General features: G+C 43.5%; 1 protein-coding gene across 1 annotated transcript in view; it reads left to right on the forward strand.

Annotated features, from left to right (window-relative positions):
• Window positions 1-19,237, forward strand: part of LOC108787152 (cytochrome P450 3A19-like) — a 38,860-nt gene that overhangs the window by 14,052 nt on the left and 5,571 nt on the right. Inside the window, exons 3-4 of the mRNA XM_018556625.1 lie at window positions 13,218-13,378; window positions 16,150-16,376. Of these exons, the coding sequence (XP_018412127.1) occupies window positions 13,218-13,378; window positions 16,150-16,376 (388 nt within the window). The remainder of the gene's footprint in view (window positions 1-13,217; window positions 13,379-16,149; window positions 16,377-19,237) is intronic.

Here is a 19,237-nt window from a genome sequence, read left to right on the forward strand (position 1 = left end):
ACCCCGCTCGGAGCGCCGCACACCGGAGCAGCAGTGACGCAACGCTCGGCGAGGTAAGTAAGATGACAGCTGGCGCTGACTCGAGTATAAGCCGAGGGGGGCACTTTTCACCCAAAAAAATGGGCTGAAAATCTCGGCTTATACTCGAGTATATACGGTAATCAAATGTATTCACTTGCGAACATATATGCACCAAATAAGGGTCAACACAGATTTTGTACATGGGTACTCAATAGATTTCAACAATTTGGAGTGGGCACAAGTATGGTAATGGGAGATATGAATTTAATATTTGATAATCAATTGGATACCACACCTAATGGGAGGGGCTTTAAAAAAACTTAAGAATAAAATGGATAACATGAGTTTAGTGGATGGATGGAGAATATTGAACCCCATAAAAAAAGACTTTACATATTACTCTATGGTGCATAAATCCTATAGCCGGATAGATCATGTATGGATACATCAGAAGCTTTTAGATTGTGCACCAGAGATTGAGATAGGATCAATACTATGGTCAGACCACTCACCGGTATGCCTGTTAATGAAAATGGAAAACACGAGCAGAAATGTGGGAAATTGGAGACTAAATGATAACCTGCTAAAAAATACAGTGTGTCAAGAAGAAATAAATAACACCATCAAAAATTTTATAAAGGACCATCAAAAAGACACTACATCAAAGCGTATTCAATGGGAAGCAATGAAATGTGTAGTAAGAGGTATTTTGATTAAGCACGGATCCAGATTGAAGAAAGAGAGGGCGGGAAAATTAAAGGGATTGTTTAAAAAATTAGACGAATTGGAGGTTATGAATAAGGCGAATATGACGATAAAAACTTCCAATCAATTAATGGAGGTAAGAAGGGACATTAGCAATATTCTAGACCAACAATAGAAGCTTTCCGAAAATATTATGCATCCCTATATTCATTACGAGGTAAATATGCAGATATGCCAACGGATAATTTTGCAAATAAAGTGAGGAAATATATAAAAAAGGCAGATTTGCCGATACTGAATTCCGAGGATGGTGAAAGGCTGAGTTCGACATTTTCGGAAAAAGAAATAAAAGAGGCGATCACCTCACTACAAATCGATAAGGCACCTGGCCCAGATTGGTTTACAGCTCGATTTTACAAACAGTTTGAGGGATCATTGGGCCCGTTCTTCACAAAGGCCTGTAAGTCACAGAGAGTAGCCCATTCCCTACACAGACAATGGAAGCACATATATCTGTGCTTCCAAAACCTGGGAAAGATCTATCAGAATGTGGCCATTACCGCCCAATCTCTCTTCTAAACATAGATTTAAAAATATATGCAAAAGTACTGGCCAGTAGGCTAAAAAAAGTATTGCCCAAAATCATCCATCTGGACCAAACTGGATTTGTGCAGGGAAGGGAGGCTAGAGATAGCACCACCAGGGTTATCAATTTAATTGAACTAGCGCAAAAGAGAAATATACCACTTTGTCTTTTGTCAATTGATGCTGAAAAAGCATTTGATAGGGGCGTGGTTTGATGGCCGCCTGAACCAGACGTGCTTTCTAGCAGCTCCGCCGGGATCACCTAAACCTGCAGCCTAGCAGCCACATCGATTAGCCGACATGGGCAAATATGGACCCCACAGGTCCTCCAAGTCACAGCAGTCGCTGAAACAAACAAAAAATCGCCGAAAACGATCAAATCGTTTTGATCCGAGTGATCCACAGGGGACCCTGTCAGTCAAAATGGCGCCGCCGGAACACCGTACTTCTCGTGGAGAGCCGACAGCTGCAACACACTCCCACAGGAGGGATCTGACCTGTCGCGGTCCCCCTCTACTGCTTCATCCGGATTCCAGATGTCGCCACGGGACGTATCCCCCTCGCGGCCCCGAGAATCGGGGGGCGAATCGGAGGATGGAGTGAGTACTTGGGCTGGGGAGGGGAGAGCTGCTGTGTGGCCGTCACCTACCCTTATAGCGACCGATGGTCCGCCCGAGCCAGATCACATGGGAGGTACAATGGAGGCCATCTCCATGAGCCCAGAAGACCCGATACCACTCTCAGACACCCCCCTGGATTCAACCCCAAAATCAGGGGCCTCGTCACGGGACAATACACCCAGGCCGCAGAGAGGCCCTAAAGCCGGGGGCTCAAGTAGACAGGCTCCCCCAAGCCATCAAAGCCCATATATGGAACAGCACGGCTCTTCATATGTGATGCCACAGCGCCACCTAGCGTCCACCGAGATGCAAACACCACTGCAGACTGTAACCCTGCAATCTGCGCAGAAACAAGTCGATTCAGAGCTGCCGACGCCCCGCTATGACCAAGAACTAGCGGGAGCCCAATCTTTTACAGTACCAGATGAAGTGGAATACTCTTCCTGGAGGGAATACATTAAACACATCCCCACTAAGAAAGATTTTAAGCTCCTAATACAAGAAGTCAGAACAACTTGTAAAACTGAAATACAATCTCTTCGCAACGACTTCAGACAATTAGCTCAACAGGTGACAGATGTGGAAGATGACCTACAGACGACTAAAAGGGAGGTCCACAAGATGCAATCTCAATCTGTCGACCACTCCTTTGAGATTCAGGAATTGCAACGCAGAGTGGAAGACCTTGATAATAGAGGTAGACGAAATAACCTGAGAATTAAAGGGCTACTAGAAGCAGATGGGCAAGAAGATCTCCAAGCTAAACTGCAAACGCTGTTTAATACGGTCCTTGGGGCCCCTACAACACAAAAGGTGGAGTTGGACCGGGCACATAGAGCGTTGCGCCCTCGAGGCTTATCATCAACCCCGAGAGACGTCATATGCAGACTTCATTACTATCCACTTAAAGAAGAGATTCTGCGGAAGGCCCGCAAACCTACAAAACATAAACTTTGAGGGGGCCCCGCTCCAGATCTATCAAGACCTCTCATGGTACACACTGCAACAGCGACGCCTTTTACAGCCACTGCTAACACTGCTACGAGATAACAATATCCCCTATCGCTGGGGATATCCTTTTAGCCTTACAGCCCGGAGAGAAGGGAGAAGCGCTACCTTAAGAGTTCCAGAGGACTTGCCTACTTTCTGCGCCGACCTACGGTTGGGCTGTCCAGTCCTGACAGGATGGGACCCTTTACCCAAACTGGGTCCGGAACCTACCACATGGCAAAAGGTCACTCCCGGCAAGCGGAATGTCAGATTGGATGTGACTATAACCACCCCTTTCCGCTGACCACCGCGTCCTAGGGAGGCTTCCACTCCGAGACGCCCACGCTGAGGCCAGTGATTCCTCCTATCTTGGAGGCCATGATCGGCAACGTTTTATGGAGTGACATTGTGCAAGGATGTCGTTTCCAAAGCCCCCCTTTCAGAACAGTTTTGCCTCTAGACCCTGATGGGACACTAACTTTGGTTGGTCGCCTGACCGGGTCGGTCTAACTGCTCCATGCAAACTTTGAGCACGTGCTCAGGGAATTATCTAACGTAGTCCATACAAAGGGGTTCGAGACATATATTGATAACGTGTAATTACTGTTGATCTTAGGAGATGTTAATATTCCCACCAACTAGAGTTATTTTCAACATTGTTTATGCATATGCTTTAAGGGGAGCTATTAACCTCCCATGGCTAGTCACTAAGACTGTTATATTTAACGTTGTATGTTTTGTTTTAAGGATGACTCTACTCTGTCTTTTTCTTTTCTATTCTACTCTGACGTACTGGCGCTTCCAGGACCCAGATTTCCTCCACATTATCCCAAGCAACAGATGCAAGGTTCGTCCCCAGAACCCTTCATTCAGGGGATGGACATACCCATTAGCCCTCCATATTAGCAGCCAACCTCAACTAACCCGACTCCATGGATCCTACAGATATTAAAATGTTCTCCCTCAATGTTAAGGGACCGAACTCCCCTTTTAAACGCAATATCACATACAGGGAACTTAAGAATGTCAACCCAGATGTTGTCTTCTTGCAGGAGACGCACTTCACCCCACAAAATACATTTAAGTTTTTGCTCTCCCTATATCCTAGAGCATACGCGGCATCCCACATAAAGAAAAAAGCGGGGGTGGCAATCTTACTAAAAGATACTTGCTCTTTCCTACCCAACTTGGTCCTTACGGATAAGGGGGGAAGGTATGTAATTCTACATGGAGACTGGCAGGGTGTACCGACTACCTTATGCAACATATACACCCCAAATTCGGGACAGGTCCGTTTTATCACCCAAGCTTTGAATAAAATCGCCACTTTAGAACACACATTCCTTATTATCGGGGGTGATTTTAACTTACCATACTCAAATGTCATGGACCACATGGGTTCTTTGGGAAAAGGGGCTCCAAAGGCCACGGAATATAACTCGCGACACTTCCGTCGCATGCAAGAAAGCACTCCTTATTGGATTCGTGGCGAGTACTACATCCCTCAGAGAAATGCTTCACATTCTACTCCCCGGTTCACCACACACACACTAGAATAGACTATTTCTTGGTGAATACTCCAGCCCTAAGAAATTTGAAATCGGCTGATGTGGGAGTGATTTCATGGTCGGATCATGCACCAATTGATCTGACCCTGACTTTGGAACCCACTCAGATCAAAAACTGTCACTGGAGGCTAAATGAAAGTTTACTCAAAGATGAGATTCCTAGGCAAGACATAATGAGGGCCATTGGCTCCTACTTTGAACTGAATGACGGCACAGTCTCTCAAGTTTCAACTCTATGGGAGTCCCATAAAGCTACGATCCGAGGTCATTGCATAGCACTGGCGTCAAAAATCAAAAAAGACAGACTGGCCACCACAATTTGTTTGAAGAGGGAGATAATCACCCTAGAACAAAATTTAGCCGTGACACCTTCCAAATCACTCCTCCGAAAATTAGTCCAAATTAGAACGCGTCTGCAACACCTGTTGACACACAAGGTCGAAGTGTCTATGACTCACTTAAGGCAACGGTACTATGAAAGGGGCGACAAGGCACACACTATATTAGCCCGTAAGTTACGTGAGGAAGCCAGTGGAAGGGGGCTGACGGCAATTAGAGATGCAAGGGGCACTATGCAACATCACCCAGACATTATAGCTAATGTGTTTAGGGATTATTATACAGAACTTTACAATCTCACAGACACTGCCTTTACCCCACTTGATGCACACTTGATGACTCGCGTACGGGACTATTTAGAGGGGTGTGACCTGCCGAGAATTTCGAATGTGGCACTGGAAGCCTTAAACATAGATATTATGCCAGACGAACTTAGGAATGTCATCCGTGCATTACCCACAGGCAAATCACCAGGGCCAGACGGATACCCATACTCGTACTATAAAACATACACAGAAATCCTTCTCCCCATATGACGAACATGTTTAATGGTTTTCTTAATGGCGCGACAATACCAACATCGTTTCTAACCTCTCACATAACGGTGTTCCCCAAACCGGATAAGGATGGTAAACTGTGTGCCAATTATAGACCAATAGCCCTTCTCAATTCGGACTTCAAAATCTTTACAAAAACTTTAGCTAATCGGCTAGCCCAACTATTGCCAACACTCATACACAATGATCAAGTAGGCTTTGTGTTGAATCGCCAAGCAGGGGATAACACCCGTAGACTGGTAGACCTGGTAGACATTGTAAACAAGGAGAAAAAGGAAGCGCTGTTAATCAGTCTAGACGCCAAAAAAGCCTTTGACAGGCTTAGTTGGCCATTCTTACATGCAATGCTATCCCGTATGGGAATCAGGGGCCCCTTCGCCCGAGCAATCCACGCAATATACTCAACTCCCTCTGCCTCTATAAAACTGAGAAAAGCGACTTCCGCACCGTTCCAGATACGCAATGGCACTAGACAGGGTTGTCCACTGTCCCCACTGTTGTATGCTCTCTGTATTGAACCCCTTGCGGCACGGATTCGTGAGTCACCAGACATAGGGGGAATACAGATAGGAACACAACAATTTAAACTAGCATTGTTCGCAGACGATTTCATTCTTTCTTTGATGTCTCCACAACGGTCACTGCCGAAACTACAATCGGAACTTCATAGTTATTCTATGGTGTCGGGTTATAAACTGAACATAGGAAAAACCGAAGTCCTCCCATTGAATATATCCCCCGCTAAATTGATCTCCCTACAAACTATATTCCCCTCCAGTTGGAAAGGCGATAAAATTGAATACCTGGGAATTTTTCTTACAAAACATATACACACGCTTTACGCGACCAACTATAAACCACTGTTTTAAACACTACGCTTACAATTACAGAGATGGAAATCCCTGACATTGTCATTCACGGGTAGATTGACTTCAGTCAAAATGACATTGTTACCAAAACTGTTGTATTATTTTACAGTTGCCAGTTAGAATACCAATCACCGATTTAAAATCTTTTCAAAAAGAGGTGTTAAACTTTATATGGGATGGGAAGCGACATCGGGTATCACAAAAGATACTATGTGCTTCATCAGCAAAGGGAGGCCAGGCTCTGCCACACTTTATTACATATTAACATGACACCTGTTGACACACAAGGTCGAAGTGTCTATGACTCACTTAAGGCAACGGTACTATGAAAGGGGCGACAAGGCACACACTATATTAGCCCGTAAGTTACGTGAGGAAGCCAGTGGAAGGGGGCTGACGGCAATTAGAGATGCAAGGGGCACTATGCAACATCACCCAGACATTATAGCTAATGTGTTTAGGGATTATTATACAGAACTTTACAATCTCACAGACACTGCCTTTACCCCACTTGATGCACACTTGATGACTCGCGTACGGGACTATTTAGAGGGGTGTGACCTGCCGAGAATTTCGAATGTGGCACTGGAAGCCTTAAACATAGATATTATGCCAGACGAACTTAGGAATGTCATCCGTGCATTACCCACAGGCAAATCACCAGGGCCAGACGGATACCCATACTCGTACTATAAAACATACACAGAAATCCTTCTCCCCATATGACGAACATGTTTAATGGTTTTCTTAATGGCGCGACAATACCAACATCGTTTCTAACCTCTCACATAACGGTGTTCCCCAAACCGGATAAGGATGGTAAACTGTGTGCCAATTATAGACCAATAGCCCTTCTCAATTCGGACTTCAAAATCTTTACAAAAACTTTAGCTAATCGGCTAGCCCAACTATTGCCAACACTCATACACAATGATCAAGTAGGCTTTGTGTTGAATCGCCAAGCAGGGGATAACACCCGTAGACTGGTAGACCTGGTAGACATTGTAAACAAGGAGAAAAAGGAAGCGCTGTTAATCAGTCTAGACGCCAAAAAAGCCTTTGACAGGCTTAGTTGGCCATTCTTACATGCAATGCTATCCCGTATGGGAATCAGGGGCCCCTTCGCCCGAGCAATCCACGCAATATACTCAACTCCCTCTGCCTCTATAAAACTGAGAAAAGCGACTTCCGCACCGTTCCAGATACGCAATGGCACTAGACAGGGTTGTCCACTGTCCCCACTGTTGTATGCTCTCTGTATTGAACCCCTTGCGGCACGGATTCGTGAGTCACCAGACATAGGGGGAATACAGATAGGAACACAACAATTTAAACTAGCATTGTTCGCAGACGATTTCATTCTTTCTTTGATGTCTCCACAACGGTCACTGCCGAAACTACAATCGGAACTTCATAGTTATTCTATGGTGTCGGGTTATAAACTGAACATAGGAAAAACCGAAGTCCTCCCATTGAATATATCCCCCGCTAAATTGATCTCCCTACAAACTATATTCCCCTCCAGTTGGAAAGGCGATAAAATTGAATACCTGGGAATTTTTCTTACAAAACATATACACACGCTTTACGCGACCAACTATAAACCACTGTTTTAAACACTACGCTTACAATTACAGAGATGGAAATCCCTGACATTGTCATTCACGGGTAGATTGACTTCAGTCAAAATGACATTGTTACCAAAACTGTTGTATTATTTTACAGTTGCCAGTTAGAATACCAATCACCGATTTAAAATCTTTTCAAAAAGAGGTGTTAAACTTTATATGGGATGGGAAGCGACATCGGGTATCACAAAAGATACTATGTGCTTCATCAGCAAAGGGAGGCCAGGCTCTGCCACACTTTATTACATATTAACATGCAGCCCAATTGAGAGTGGTGCCGGCTCTATCAAGGTTTGTTCCTCCTTCGAGCTGGGCGAAAATAGAAGGCCTCTGGCTTGCACCGACCCACCCCAATGGTCTACTATGGGCTGACCCAGTGCAAATACCTAGGGGTGCCATGCTTTCCTCCACAGGGCTTACGCTGGAAATATGGAATAAGTTTAAGTTAGCCAAAGGACTGACGACGGCTCGGTCCCCACTGACTCCCTTTCTGCTGAATCCAAAACTACAGGCAGGGGTGTCTAAGGACTGGGTAAAGATGTGGCAATCCAGGGGTCTCTTTCACCTTAGGGACCTACTGGATAGGGTCACAAATAAGATAATGCCCTTCGAACAACTTAGGGAGAAACACAATCTTTCTATCAGCGCACAATACGCATATTTACAGATTAAACATTTTGCTTTGTCAATTGCTAAAACACGGTCCTTCCCCTCACGCACCCCATTTGAGACTCAATGTTTGGCGCCCCACTCCTCTAAGGGTGTGATTTCTTTTTTATATGGCATACTAAATGAAGATCCAGTGCAAGAAGAGGTAAACCTACCCTATATGCGGAAATGGGACAGTGCTCTGGCAACCACAATCTCACCTCAGCAATGGGAACGAATATGGAGAATGGCAGCAAAGTCCTCAATTTGTTCGGTTTATAGAGAAAATCAATACAAAATAATGTACCACTGGTACCACACACCGGACTTTCTCCATACACTCAACCCAAAGCTATCCCCAAATTGCTGGAGATGTGAAGGTTCCAGAGGCACCCTGTTCCACATATTCTGGACATGCCCTAGCATTCAACCCTATTGGGGAGAGGTAAAACGCATTCTAGAACAGATAGTGGGTCAGCCACTCTCGGACCTTCCCATACACTACCTCCTGGGACTGCCCTTCCCTGACCTCTCAAGGGCTAATAGGAAATTGACTATGCATATCCTCACGGCAGCCCACTGTCTAATACCACTGCAATGGAAAAGAAAACTCCCACCCCTCTAAAATTGATCTTTTTGCTAGAATTAAAGATGGACAGGTGATGGAATACCTGACAGCACAGCTAAATTACACAGTTGAAACCCATAAAGGGGTGTGGAGACCGTGGGATGCCTATGAGGTGAGCATGAACTGAGAGGTGTGAGAGGAGTAGACGGAGGGGGGAAACTGACCCAGACGTAAGGAACCAAGGAGACCAAGATATGGGAGGAGCCCTGGTATATGTTGCTCATGATGTCCATACAGACTGTTGTCCTGGAAGACGCTTACTTACTTACACCCACTTTCTCTTCTTTTCTTCTTTCTCTGCTATATTTTTGCATTGTTTATAAAGATGTTCAGTTAATTGTTGATGCACCACATTTGAAAGGTATAAGCCAGATAGCTCAGATTAGACAAAAGAAGCCAGAACGAAACTTTATTTGCTATATAGCCATGACATACAGAACGGTAGGGTGGCGGATGGGGAATATCCCGTCTTCTACGCTATAGTGAAACAACAAAATGATGTATGTATAATGGCCTCTGGTTGAATGTTGATTAAGCTTGATATCTCAAATGATGTCATAAGTTTTGTATTCTCTATATGCAACCTTCAAAATAAAAATTGTCAATTTTCAAAAAGCATTTGATAGAGTAAATTGGAAATTTCTCAGAGAATCCCTAGCGCAAGCGGGAGTGGGGGAATTCTTTTTATCTAAAGTGATGGCATTGTATACACACCCAAATGCAAGGGTTAGAGTCAATGGGGAGGTATCCGCCCCCTTCCCAATATTCAACGGCACTCGGCAGGGATGCCCCCTTTCACCTTTATTATATGTTATAGTAATGGAACAACTAGCGGCATCTATTAGGAAGAACCCTTCGATTAAAAGCATGCCCACTATAACACAACAGCATAAAATATCACTATATGCGGATGACTTACTCCTTTTAATAACTTCTCCAATAATATCGATACTTAAAGGAGAACTATGACATGAGTGATTTCCACTCACCTCATAGTTCTAAGCCGACCTGTGACAATGAGACTGTCACAGGTCGGCTCAGTAGATCGGGAGGTGAGGGAAAACATACCGGGTTCCCTCACCTCTCGATCCTGTCCCTGATCTCTCTGCCGTGACAGGGGGAGGGGCTGTATTCCCCTCTCCCTGCTCCGATCTGCCAGCGCTGACTGGCGGAACGGACGGGGGAGGGGGCGGGTACAGCTGGCTCTGCCTCTAGGTAGGCAGAGCCAGCTGTCACTCAAGCAGCTGGGCGGATCCTGTCATCTAAGTCGGGATCCGCTCCAGGTGCGCCGTCTCAGTATACCGCGAGCTGTAGCTCGTGGTATACTGAGCCTAGGGTGACGGGAAGACGCTAGTTTGTGTCCTCCCGTTACCCTAAGGAGAACTATGGGGAAAAACACTGACCCCATAGTTCTCCTTTAATATTCTTAAAGAACTATGGTGATCTGAGTAATTTCCAAATAAATCTATCTAAATATGAATTTTTAAATATATCCCTAACTGACAAAGTTAAAACTAGTATAAAGAATAGCTACCCATTTAGATGGCAGGCCAAATATATTGTATATTTGGGGGTTAATATTCCTAACAAACTTAATACACTATATGCCATTAATTTTAGAGATTGGATAGATAATATTTTTGCTCAATTCCTTATTTGGAATAGTCTACGACTGACATGGATAGGTACAGTAAATGTCCTAAAAGTGGATATCCTTCCTAAAATCGGCAGCAATGAAATTTGTATGGGCAAATAAAACCCCTAGAATAAGTGCAAAAGTCCTGATGAGAACAAAACAAATAGGAGGATTGGGAATCCCAGACTTTGCACTTTACCATAAAGCAGTCTTAATATCTAGACTATTGGACTGGATACATAGGGGTCAAGATAAAGGGGTAGTAAAAAAATATTTCCCCAGTACCCTTGAGGAATCTCCCCTGGCTGTCAGAGGAGAGTAGACCACAGATGACAACCTTGCCTTTCTTGGTACAATCGGTGCTACGAATATGGGACAGGTATGCAACTAAATATAAATGATCATCTAGGCCGGGGCCCTTGACTTCTATTCTGGATAATCCACAATTTCCGCCAGGTATGCAAGCAATCTCACTACTAGACACAGAGAATACTCCACATATGCAGGTGTGGTAAATATTAGAACCAGGTAGAGAAGAACTAAAAATGGCTTTAAGACCAGAAAGACAGACTAATGGGAAGTTATGGATGGAGGCAGTGCAACTATCAGAATTTATTAGACATCTTAGGACTTATAAAACTCTCAATAGGACATTTACTCCATTTGAGAAACTGTGTGTATCAGAAACACCTGTCACCCACACTCTGTCAGTGGTGTATGGTATATATGAACAAGATATGAGGAGAGAGATATCAGATGAAGAGTGGGGAAGAATATTCAATATGACACATAGCTCTGTTATATCTTCTTTCCACCAAGAAAAGAACTATAAATTAATATCTAGATGGTACAGGTGCCCAGAAGGTATCAGACATATAAACCCAGACTTAACAGATAGATGTTGGAGATGCACACTAGAGGAGGGGACTTACTTGCATATTTGGTGGAGTTGTCCTAGATTGCTACCGTTCTGGGAATCTGTATTTGGAATATACAATGCCATGGAGGCAAAAAATGTTGAAAAAGATCCCTTAATGGCTTTTATTGTCATTGATACCTGGATCTCCAAAAAAGATAAAAAGCGATATCCTAAGATTCGTACTGGTTGCAACTAGAGTTTATATATCGCAGGGATGGAAATCAATGGCACCACCTACATTAAAGAACTGGGCTAGTACAATGGAAGAAATAAGATATATGGAGGAACTAAGTGCAAAGGATCTAGATAAAAAGGAGAGTTTTCATAAGATCTGGGGAAAATGGGAAATGTATACGCAGATGGAGGAATCCATGAAGGCGTTAAGAGGAGGATAGAGTGGTGAAAAGGGACATAGAAAGGATGGAATAATTAATTCATAGAAGGGTAATGAATATATGGCCATGGGTAAAGTATTGAATCGTAAGGAGGGATGAATGTCTTCTGGAGGAAGGGGAGAAGAGGACAAGAGGAAGGGAAGGTAGAAAAGGTGAGAGTGCACAATGGGGGAAATTGAAAGGTAAAATTGAGGAGGAAATCACATAAGGGTTGTATATGGCACAAGATTTGAAGGGTACTAATTAGGTTACACGTAGAACAGGAGTACAATGAAGGAAGGGAGGGGGGACACGGGTATATATGTGGGGGGAAGTTAAGACTAAGGCAAGCACACATCACAATGGGAGTAGATTGTCTATAAGACATATTAGAAAAAGAACAGAGGGAATACACATAGAGGAGGTGGATGGGAAGAATTGGAGTTGAATATGGGCAGATAAAATAACACTAGAGGGGTATACAATGTTACATTTCCTCCCCCTTCCCTAGAAGAAGGTACGAGTAGTAGTAGGAATGTGGGATGAGAGTAGAAATGGATTTGGCTGAAATATTAAAGTGTAATAATGATAATAAAAATATACGGTATTAAACCAAAAAAATAAGATGTAGTAGGTCTTCCAAGGATACCTTTGATAGATATGACCATTTTAGATATGTATTGTTAACAGTCTGTCACAGGTCTGCAGACCATGAAGCCTAAAAAGCACCCAGTTCTCTCCAATCTAAAGCTGGCCATACACTAGTAGATTTCTGAAAGAATGTGTGTAGGAAAGATCTTTCTGTACCACCCAATAATGCCATCAGATACTTGACGAATGTTGACTGAAATTTTGTTTGATTTTAAAATGAATGGAGTTTCCCGAACAAAAACAACATTCGCTCTTATAATTTTGTTCATTCGAAAACAAATTTCCATGCTGCTCCTTCGAGTTTCTTCATCCCTATGGTCGAAACCCAATAGCCAATTTGATCCCATTGACATAAAGAAAGTTCTTTTGAAAATCTAAGCAGTGTATGGCCAGCTTAAGAATATGAGGACTTGCTGTAGTTAGTGCTAATAAAGACATATTTATCTGTGCTCTAACAAGCCTTGAATCCATCTTTACAGCACTGACAGATTCAGAAATAATGGCCCAATCTGTTGTTTTTATACTCGCTGGATATGAGACCACTAGTTCGACACTGACCAGTCTATTTTATAACCTGGCAACACATCCTGATGTACAACAAAAACTTCAGGAGGAAGTTGACTTATATCTGCCCAGCAAGGTAATAATCTGCCTCATGATAAGAAGCTTTACATGTGTAATTTACATTTTTACTGGGAGTACCTTAATTTTAATATATTATTATTTCATTTTGCATTTGAAATTTTTTGTATTTTGTTTTTTCTCACAGGGAACTGAATGAGGTACAGATGGACATTATCCAGACCCAGTTACCTCTGCAGCAATAGATCACTTTTGCTAGCAATCTATCGCTTGTTGTTATTATCAAGCAGTAATCAAAACTGAAGTGATTGAAACTGGCTGTAGACAGTATAGGGGGGTTGCATTTGTAGGCATGATCTGACTGCAGGCCAGCACAGCCCTAAACAGGGACAGTCACATCGAGCAGCCGTTTGTATTCAGACATGTGGAGCAGTATAGAGTAGGTGATACAACTGGATCAGATAGATATGGAAGATAATTTCCATGTAACTACAATGCAGAAACATAATAGATCTATTGTGTTAGAGGGTCCTAAGCAAGGATACTGCAGTTAAAAACATTCTTGGAACAACAGTGGTTAGCTTCTTATAATGAATTCACACATGTGAAAACTGTCAGACTTTGGAATTCCCTCTTCTTTCCATCTGTTTACCATGGATCCAATATGCCCATGCTTCACTCCTGCTAGAAAGTTTCACCACATCAGTCCTGATGCCTTCCCCCTTCTTTCCATCTGTTTACCATGGAACCAATATGCCCATGCTTCACTCCTGCTAGAAAGTTTCCCCACATCAGTCCTGATGCCTTCCCCTTCTTTCCATCTGTTTACCATGGATCCAATATGCTTAACCCCTGCTAGAAAGTTTCACCTCATCAGTCCTGATGCCTTCCCCCTTCTCTTGGCACCTCCTCCTTATCCTTCTCTTTTCCTTTCCAGATTCTCTTCTAGCCTTTAACCCCTTTTCTCCCTTTTCCAACTATGGGCTTGTCTAGCAAGGGTGCAGGCTCTTATAGCACTGATAGCATTACTGTGTACATTTTAATATGCATTGAGTACTTGTGTAGTAAGCTGAAAGAGAGAGCAATGTCTTTTTTACCATTTGTAATTTTGTATAACGTCAATTAAAAAATGTACTGTGAAGAAAGTGGTTGGTTCAGAAAATTCACCATATTGTCTGTAAAGCTAGCCAGAGACATTATTACGGGTTTACTACAAACAGAACTTTTATTAGACCTGACCACAAAAATATCCTTTTTTCCCCTCACAAACCATGTACATAAATAAACATTGTAAAGTTTAGCAGAATAATATCACCCAGACCAGAAGGCCTTTCCCCATGAATCTGCACCTCGCAGTGTCTGATAGGATCTGCAGTTGCCTAAACATTTCTTGATCCTACTCATTACAACCAAATAATGTTCAAAACAGTAAAGATGAACTTTTGGCAAACAGCTAAATCTGTCATCCAGTCTGCTGAAATTTACACAGCTCTGGCTGGTAAACTGATCTTTCTCTTCTGCAGTTAGGAAATAAAGTGAATTAACCCCCTTCCCAGCCCGTGACTGGACTGTAACTGAGCAACAGCCACCCATCCCACTGTCCCGTTGCCCTCTTCTGCTATCAGCATGTTTTTTGTTAACACATGCATATGCAACATACCTGACTGCCCCCTTTTGATGCCCCTCCCTTTTTCAATCTAAGTTTTGCTGCACAAGAGATTGATACCAAGCAAAATTCAGGTACTTACAGAAAGGAACGTACTTATAGAAATTATACTGTTATGAAAATTGGGTTTCTTTATTGAGGGACACAGGAATGTAATAATTCTTGGATGTATGGGTTATACTGCTGCCTTCAGAAGGTTTTGTCAGTGGCAAACAAATGGTAAAACCAGTTTCTTATAACGCTGCCTCCAATTGTCAGGGGTTTTTCCCAGTGTTCTAAGAGGTTGGATGCATTTTCCTCATCTCGGCCATACCAAGGGGTGTATTTACAAACAATCTGCAGAGCCAATCGCCCTGTCAATCTCTGAGAATGTTCATTCTGCGCCAATAGAGGCAAAAACTAAGTTCTTAATATATTTTCTTTCCAGATTGAATGTAACATTCAGAAAATGCCACAGCATGGCCACTACATGGTGCTGAAGAGCATAGGGAATTATTTTTCATGCTGCTCAGCTCCATCTTATGTACTGCTTGCTCATTAAATTGAGACATGAGGGCAGGCTTATAAAGGGGCTGACCAATTTTTCTTGTTTGGCAGCATCTACACTTCTGGAAGGTGGTAATTTAACTCATATATCCAAGTCCCTCAATGGACTTAAACAAACAGACATAACAATAAGAACAAAAATCAGATTTTTATTACAAAACAAATATAATTTTGCATTTCTCAGCCTGAACGTGTTATATTGATCTGTAGGGTATATAGCATACATCAGGATACATTGAGGGGATTTATCAAAAGTGGAGCAGACAGAATCTGGAGCAGTTGCCCATAGCATCCAATCAACTTCTCTCTTTAGTTTGTTCAGTTAAACGTTGAGAATGAAAGATAGAGAATGATTGGTTGCCATGCACAGCTGCTCCAGATCTTTTGTGCTCCAGGTTTGATAAATTCCCCTCATTATGATTCTGTCATGGTTCTTGTTCATACACTTCCTGTTGATTTGGGGTGAGAACTGTCCCAGTTTTGTTCTTCTAGAAGTGGTAATTGTTTATAATACAGAGGGCTTTAATAATCTACATATCATCCAGTTAAAATTTGGATATGTATTAAAGTGAGAGTTTTTTTCACCTATGTTTACTTAATTAATGTCACCCTCTCAGGCCAGCCCCACCTATGACATTCTGATGCAAATGGAATATCTGGATATGGTGATTCAGGAAACTCTCCGCATGTACCCTCCTGCAGGAAGAGTGGAAAGGATTTCAAAGCAAACTGTTGAAATCAATGGTGTTACCATACCAAGAGGGATGGTCTGTATGATCCCAGCATATGTGTTGCATAACGATCCAGAATACTGGCCAGAACCCGAGGAGTTCCGGCCTGAAAGGTAAAGAGATAAAGTTCTTATATTTATTTCCTTAATAGAATCTTACATTCCTATTTCCCTCCTTCAAGATGACATTAAGATACTGGATATATATTGCAGACAAGACTGAGAATAGTTATAATTATCATTATACATCAAGTAGGCTACTACAATATACACAGATAGTCGTGATGTTATCTCCAGATGTCGCAAAGGCATCTGACTCAATCTTTGGTTCTTCCTTTGGACCACTCTGTGGAGGTTGTTTTGTCACCAGTTTTGTCAAATATGTTAACTGCTATACTGCAACTCACTGCCAAAAGTCATGCTGAATGAACTGACTCAGTCAAATATGTGGTCATCTATAAACCTGCACTGGATTATCTTTATTTGAAATTGTTTGTTGCCCATATAAAACTAGTCAGATTCTGATTTTTATTTTAGGAAGTAGGACATGTATGCAATCAGCCTATGAGTTTATTCACACAAAAAACAACTTACTGATAGTGAATAGAAAACATCCTAAACAAAAATAGTATTATAATATAGTATGTACTACTTTTAAAGTGACACATAACTCAGGAGTTAAATCTTAAAAATGCATTCATGTACCTTCACTTTTAGAAAAAAAAATTCTTATTTGTGTATCACTCGGCTGTAGATCCTCAAATCATCTCTGAGTTGGTGCCAGCACTGTCCTTCTGGAGGGTGGCAACTTTTGTTCTCCATGATCTCTGTGTGTGTTGTAAAGTAACCACAGCTCCAAGCTCACTTCCGCCATAGACTACAATTTCAATACAAATTAGTAAATTTAACTTGCGATTGTAGTCTATCACCCTCCAGAAGGAAGGACAGTGTCGGCACAAATTTAGAGATGATTTGAGGATCTACAGCCGAGTGATACACAGTGAAGCTACATTTATATTAATAGTTAAGGTACTTGAATTAGTTTTTAAGTTTTAGCTCCTGAGTTTAGTGTCACTTAGCATACTGAAGCTCCATTTCTTCAATACCAGATCTGATCAAACATTCTAGGTTTTATATATATTATAACACTATAACCCTTTAATATCCTGAAAAAAGACTACTGTAGTCCATAGTAAGTAACCACATAAGTTACTGAAAGCTTTATGTGCAGCGCCGAAACTGGGGGGCACCGCCACTGGCCGCATTAGGGGGGTCGCCACCGGCAGGTCTAGGGGGAAGAAATGTTCAAAAAAGCTTCCGCTGCGGCAGTGATCCCTTGTGCCAGCTCTCCCTTCTCGGCTGTTCTGTAGCAGCTGTGGCCGGGGTGGAGCGAAGACGGTTCAGCTGCCTTGGTAGATGCCCGCTTCGGTGATCAGGCTCCTCAGCGACCACCTGCAGCTTCCTCCTTCCACTTCAGCTGCCATAGGCTGGGAGGGAGGCTTCCATTGGTTGGCACAGAGGAGGAGAGCAGGACATGAAATCGGGACAAGGAGGCGGCTGGAGGCATCACCTTAGAATATGGAGGCAACGTCGTTGCTCCCCCCACCATCACCAGGAGAGGAATAGAGCATGAGGACAGAGCAACTGTGTGCACTGTAAGTCCCTTTATGCATCCCACCACTGACATCTGTACTGTGCGTCCCACCGCTTACATCTGCACTGTGTGTCACATCTCTGACCTCTGCACTGTGTGTCACACCGCTGACATCTGTACTGTGCATCACACCGCTGACATCCATACTGTGTCCCACAACTGACATCTTCACTGTGCGTCCCACTGCTGACACCGGTGCCTTCCAGCGCTGACATCTGCACTATGCGCCCCACCGCTGACATCTGTACTTTGCATCACACCGCTGACATCTGTACTGTGCATCACACCACTGGCATCTGTACTGTGCGTCCCTCCACTGACTTCTGTACTGTGCATGACACCTCTGACATCTGCACTCTGCGTGTCACTGCTGAGTGCTGACTTCTGTAGTTTGCGTCCCACCGCTGACATCTGTACTTTGCGTCCCACCACTGACATTTGTACCGTGCGTCACACCGCTGACATCTGTACTGTGCGTCCCACCGCTGACATCTGTACTGTGCGCCCCACCGCTGACATCTGTACTGTGCATCACACAGCTGACATCTGTATTCTGCATCCCACCGCTGATATCTATACTGTGCGTCCCACCACTGACATCTGTACTGTGTGTCACATCTCTGACCTCTGCACTGCACGTCACAACGCTGACCTCTGTGTCACACTTCTGACCTCTACACACTGCATCACACCGTCGACCTCTGCACTGTGCATCCCACCACTGACCTTTGCACTGTGGTTCACACCGCTGACATCTGTACTGTGCGTCACACTGCTGACCCCTACACTCTTCATCCCACCGCTGACCTCTGTACTGTGTGTCACACCTCTGATGGTATTCTGTATTTCTGTATAATGTATTGCTGGGATTTGTAATTCTCTCTAGCCGGAGGGAAAATAGAAGTGAGCCCAGAAACGGCTCCTAAATTAACAAAGCAGCACTGGAGAATGAGTCTATGTAATGAAATCGGCGTCATGCGTTCCAACCTGGAGCGCAACGCCGACGTTTCCCATTGAGAGACGAGCGGCTTGCGTTCCACAGTGGAGCGCAACGGCCGCAAGACGCCGTCATACCTCGTCCACTCAAGGCGGCCTATATATACAGGAAACGAGCATAGCAGCGGCGTTCCACTAATAGAGTGTGCGCCCTGCTAGCTCACCTGGGACAGATCTTGTACACCCGAACCGGGACGGAACCGCTCACCTACAGCCTGCCTCTCTGGACCACCCGTGGAGGGTTGTTTTCTTCAAGTACCGCAAGTACCATAGTCAGTGTACTCTGACTTATAGAGACTACTGCCATAGCAATTCCTGTTGCCTG

The sequence above is a fragment of the Nanorana parkeri genome, unplaced genomic scaffold, assembly GCF_000935625.1.
Source record: "Nanorana parkeri isolate BGI_ZX_2015 unplaced genomic scaffold, ASM93562v1 scaffold244, whole genome shotgun sequence".
NCBI classification, from domain to species: domain Eukaryota; kingdom Metazoa; phylum Chordata; class Amphibia; order Anura; family Dicroglossidae; genus Nanorana; species Nanorana parkeri.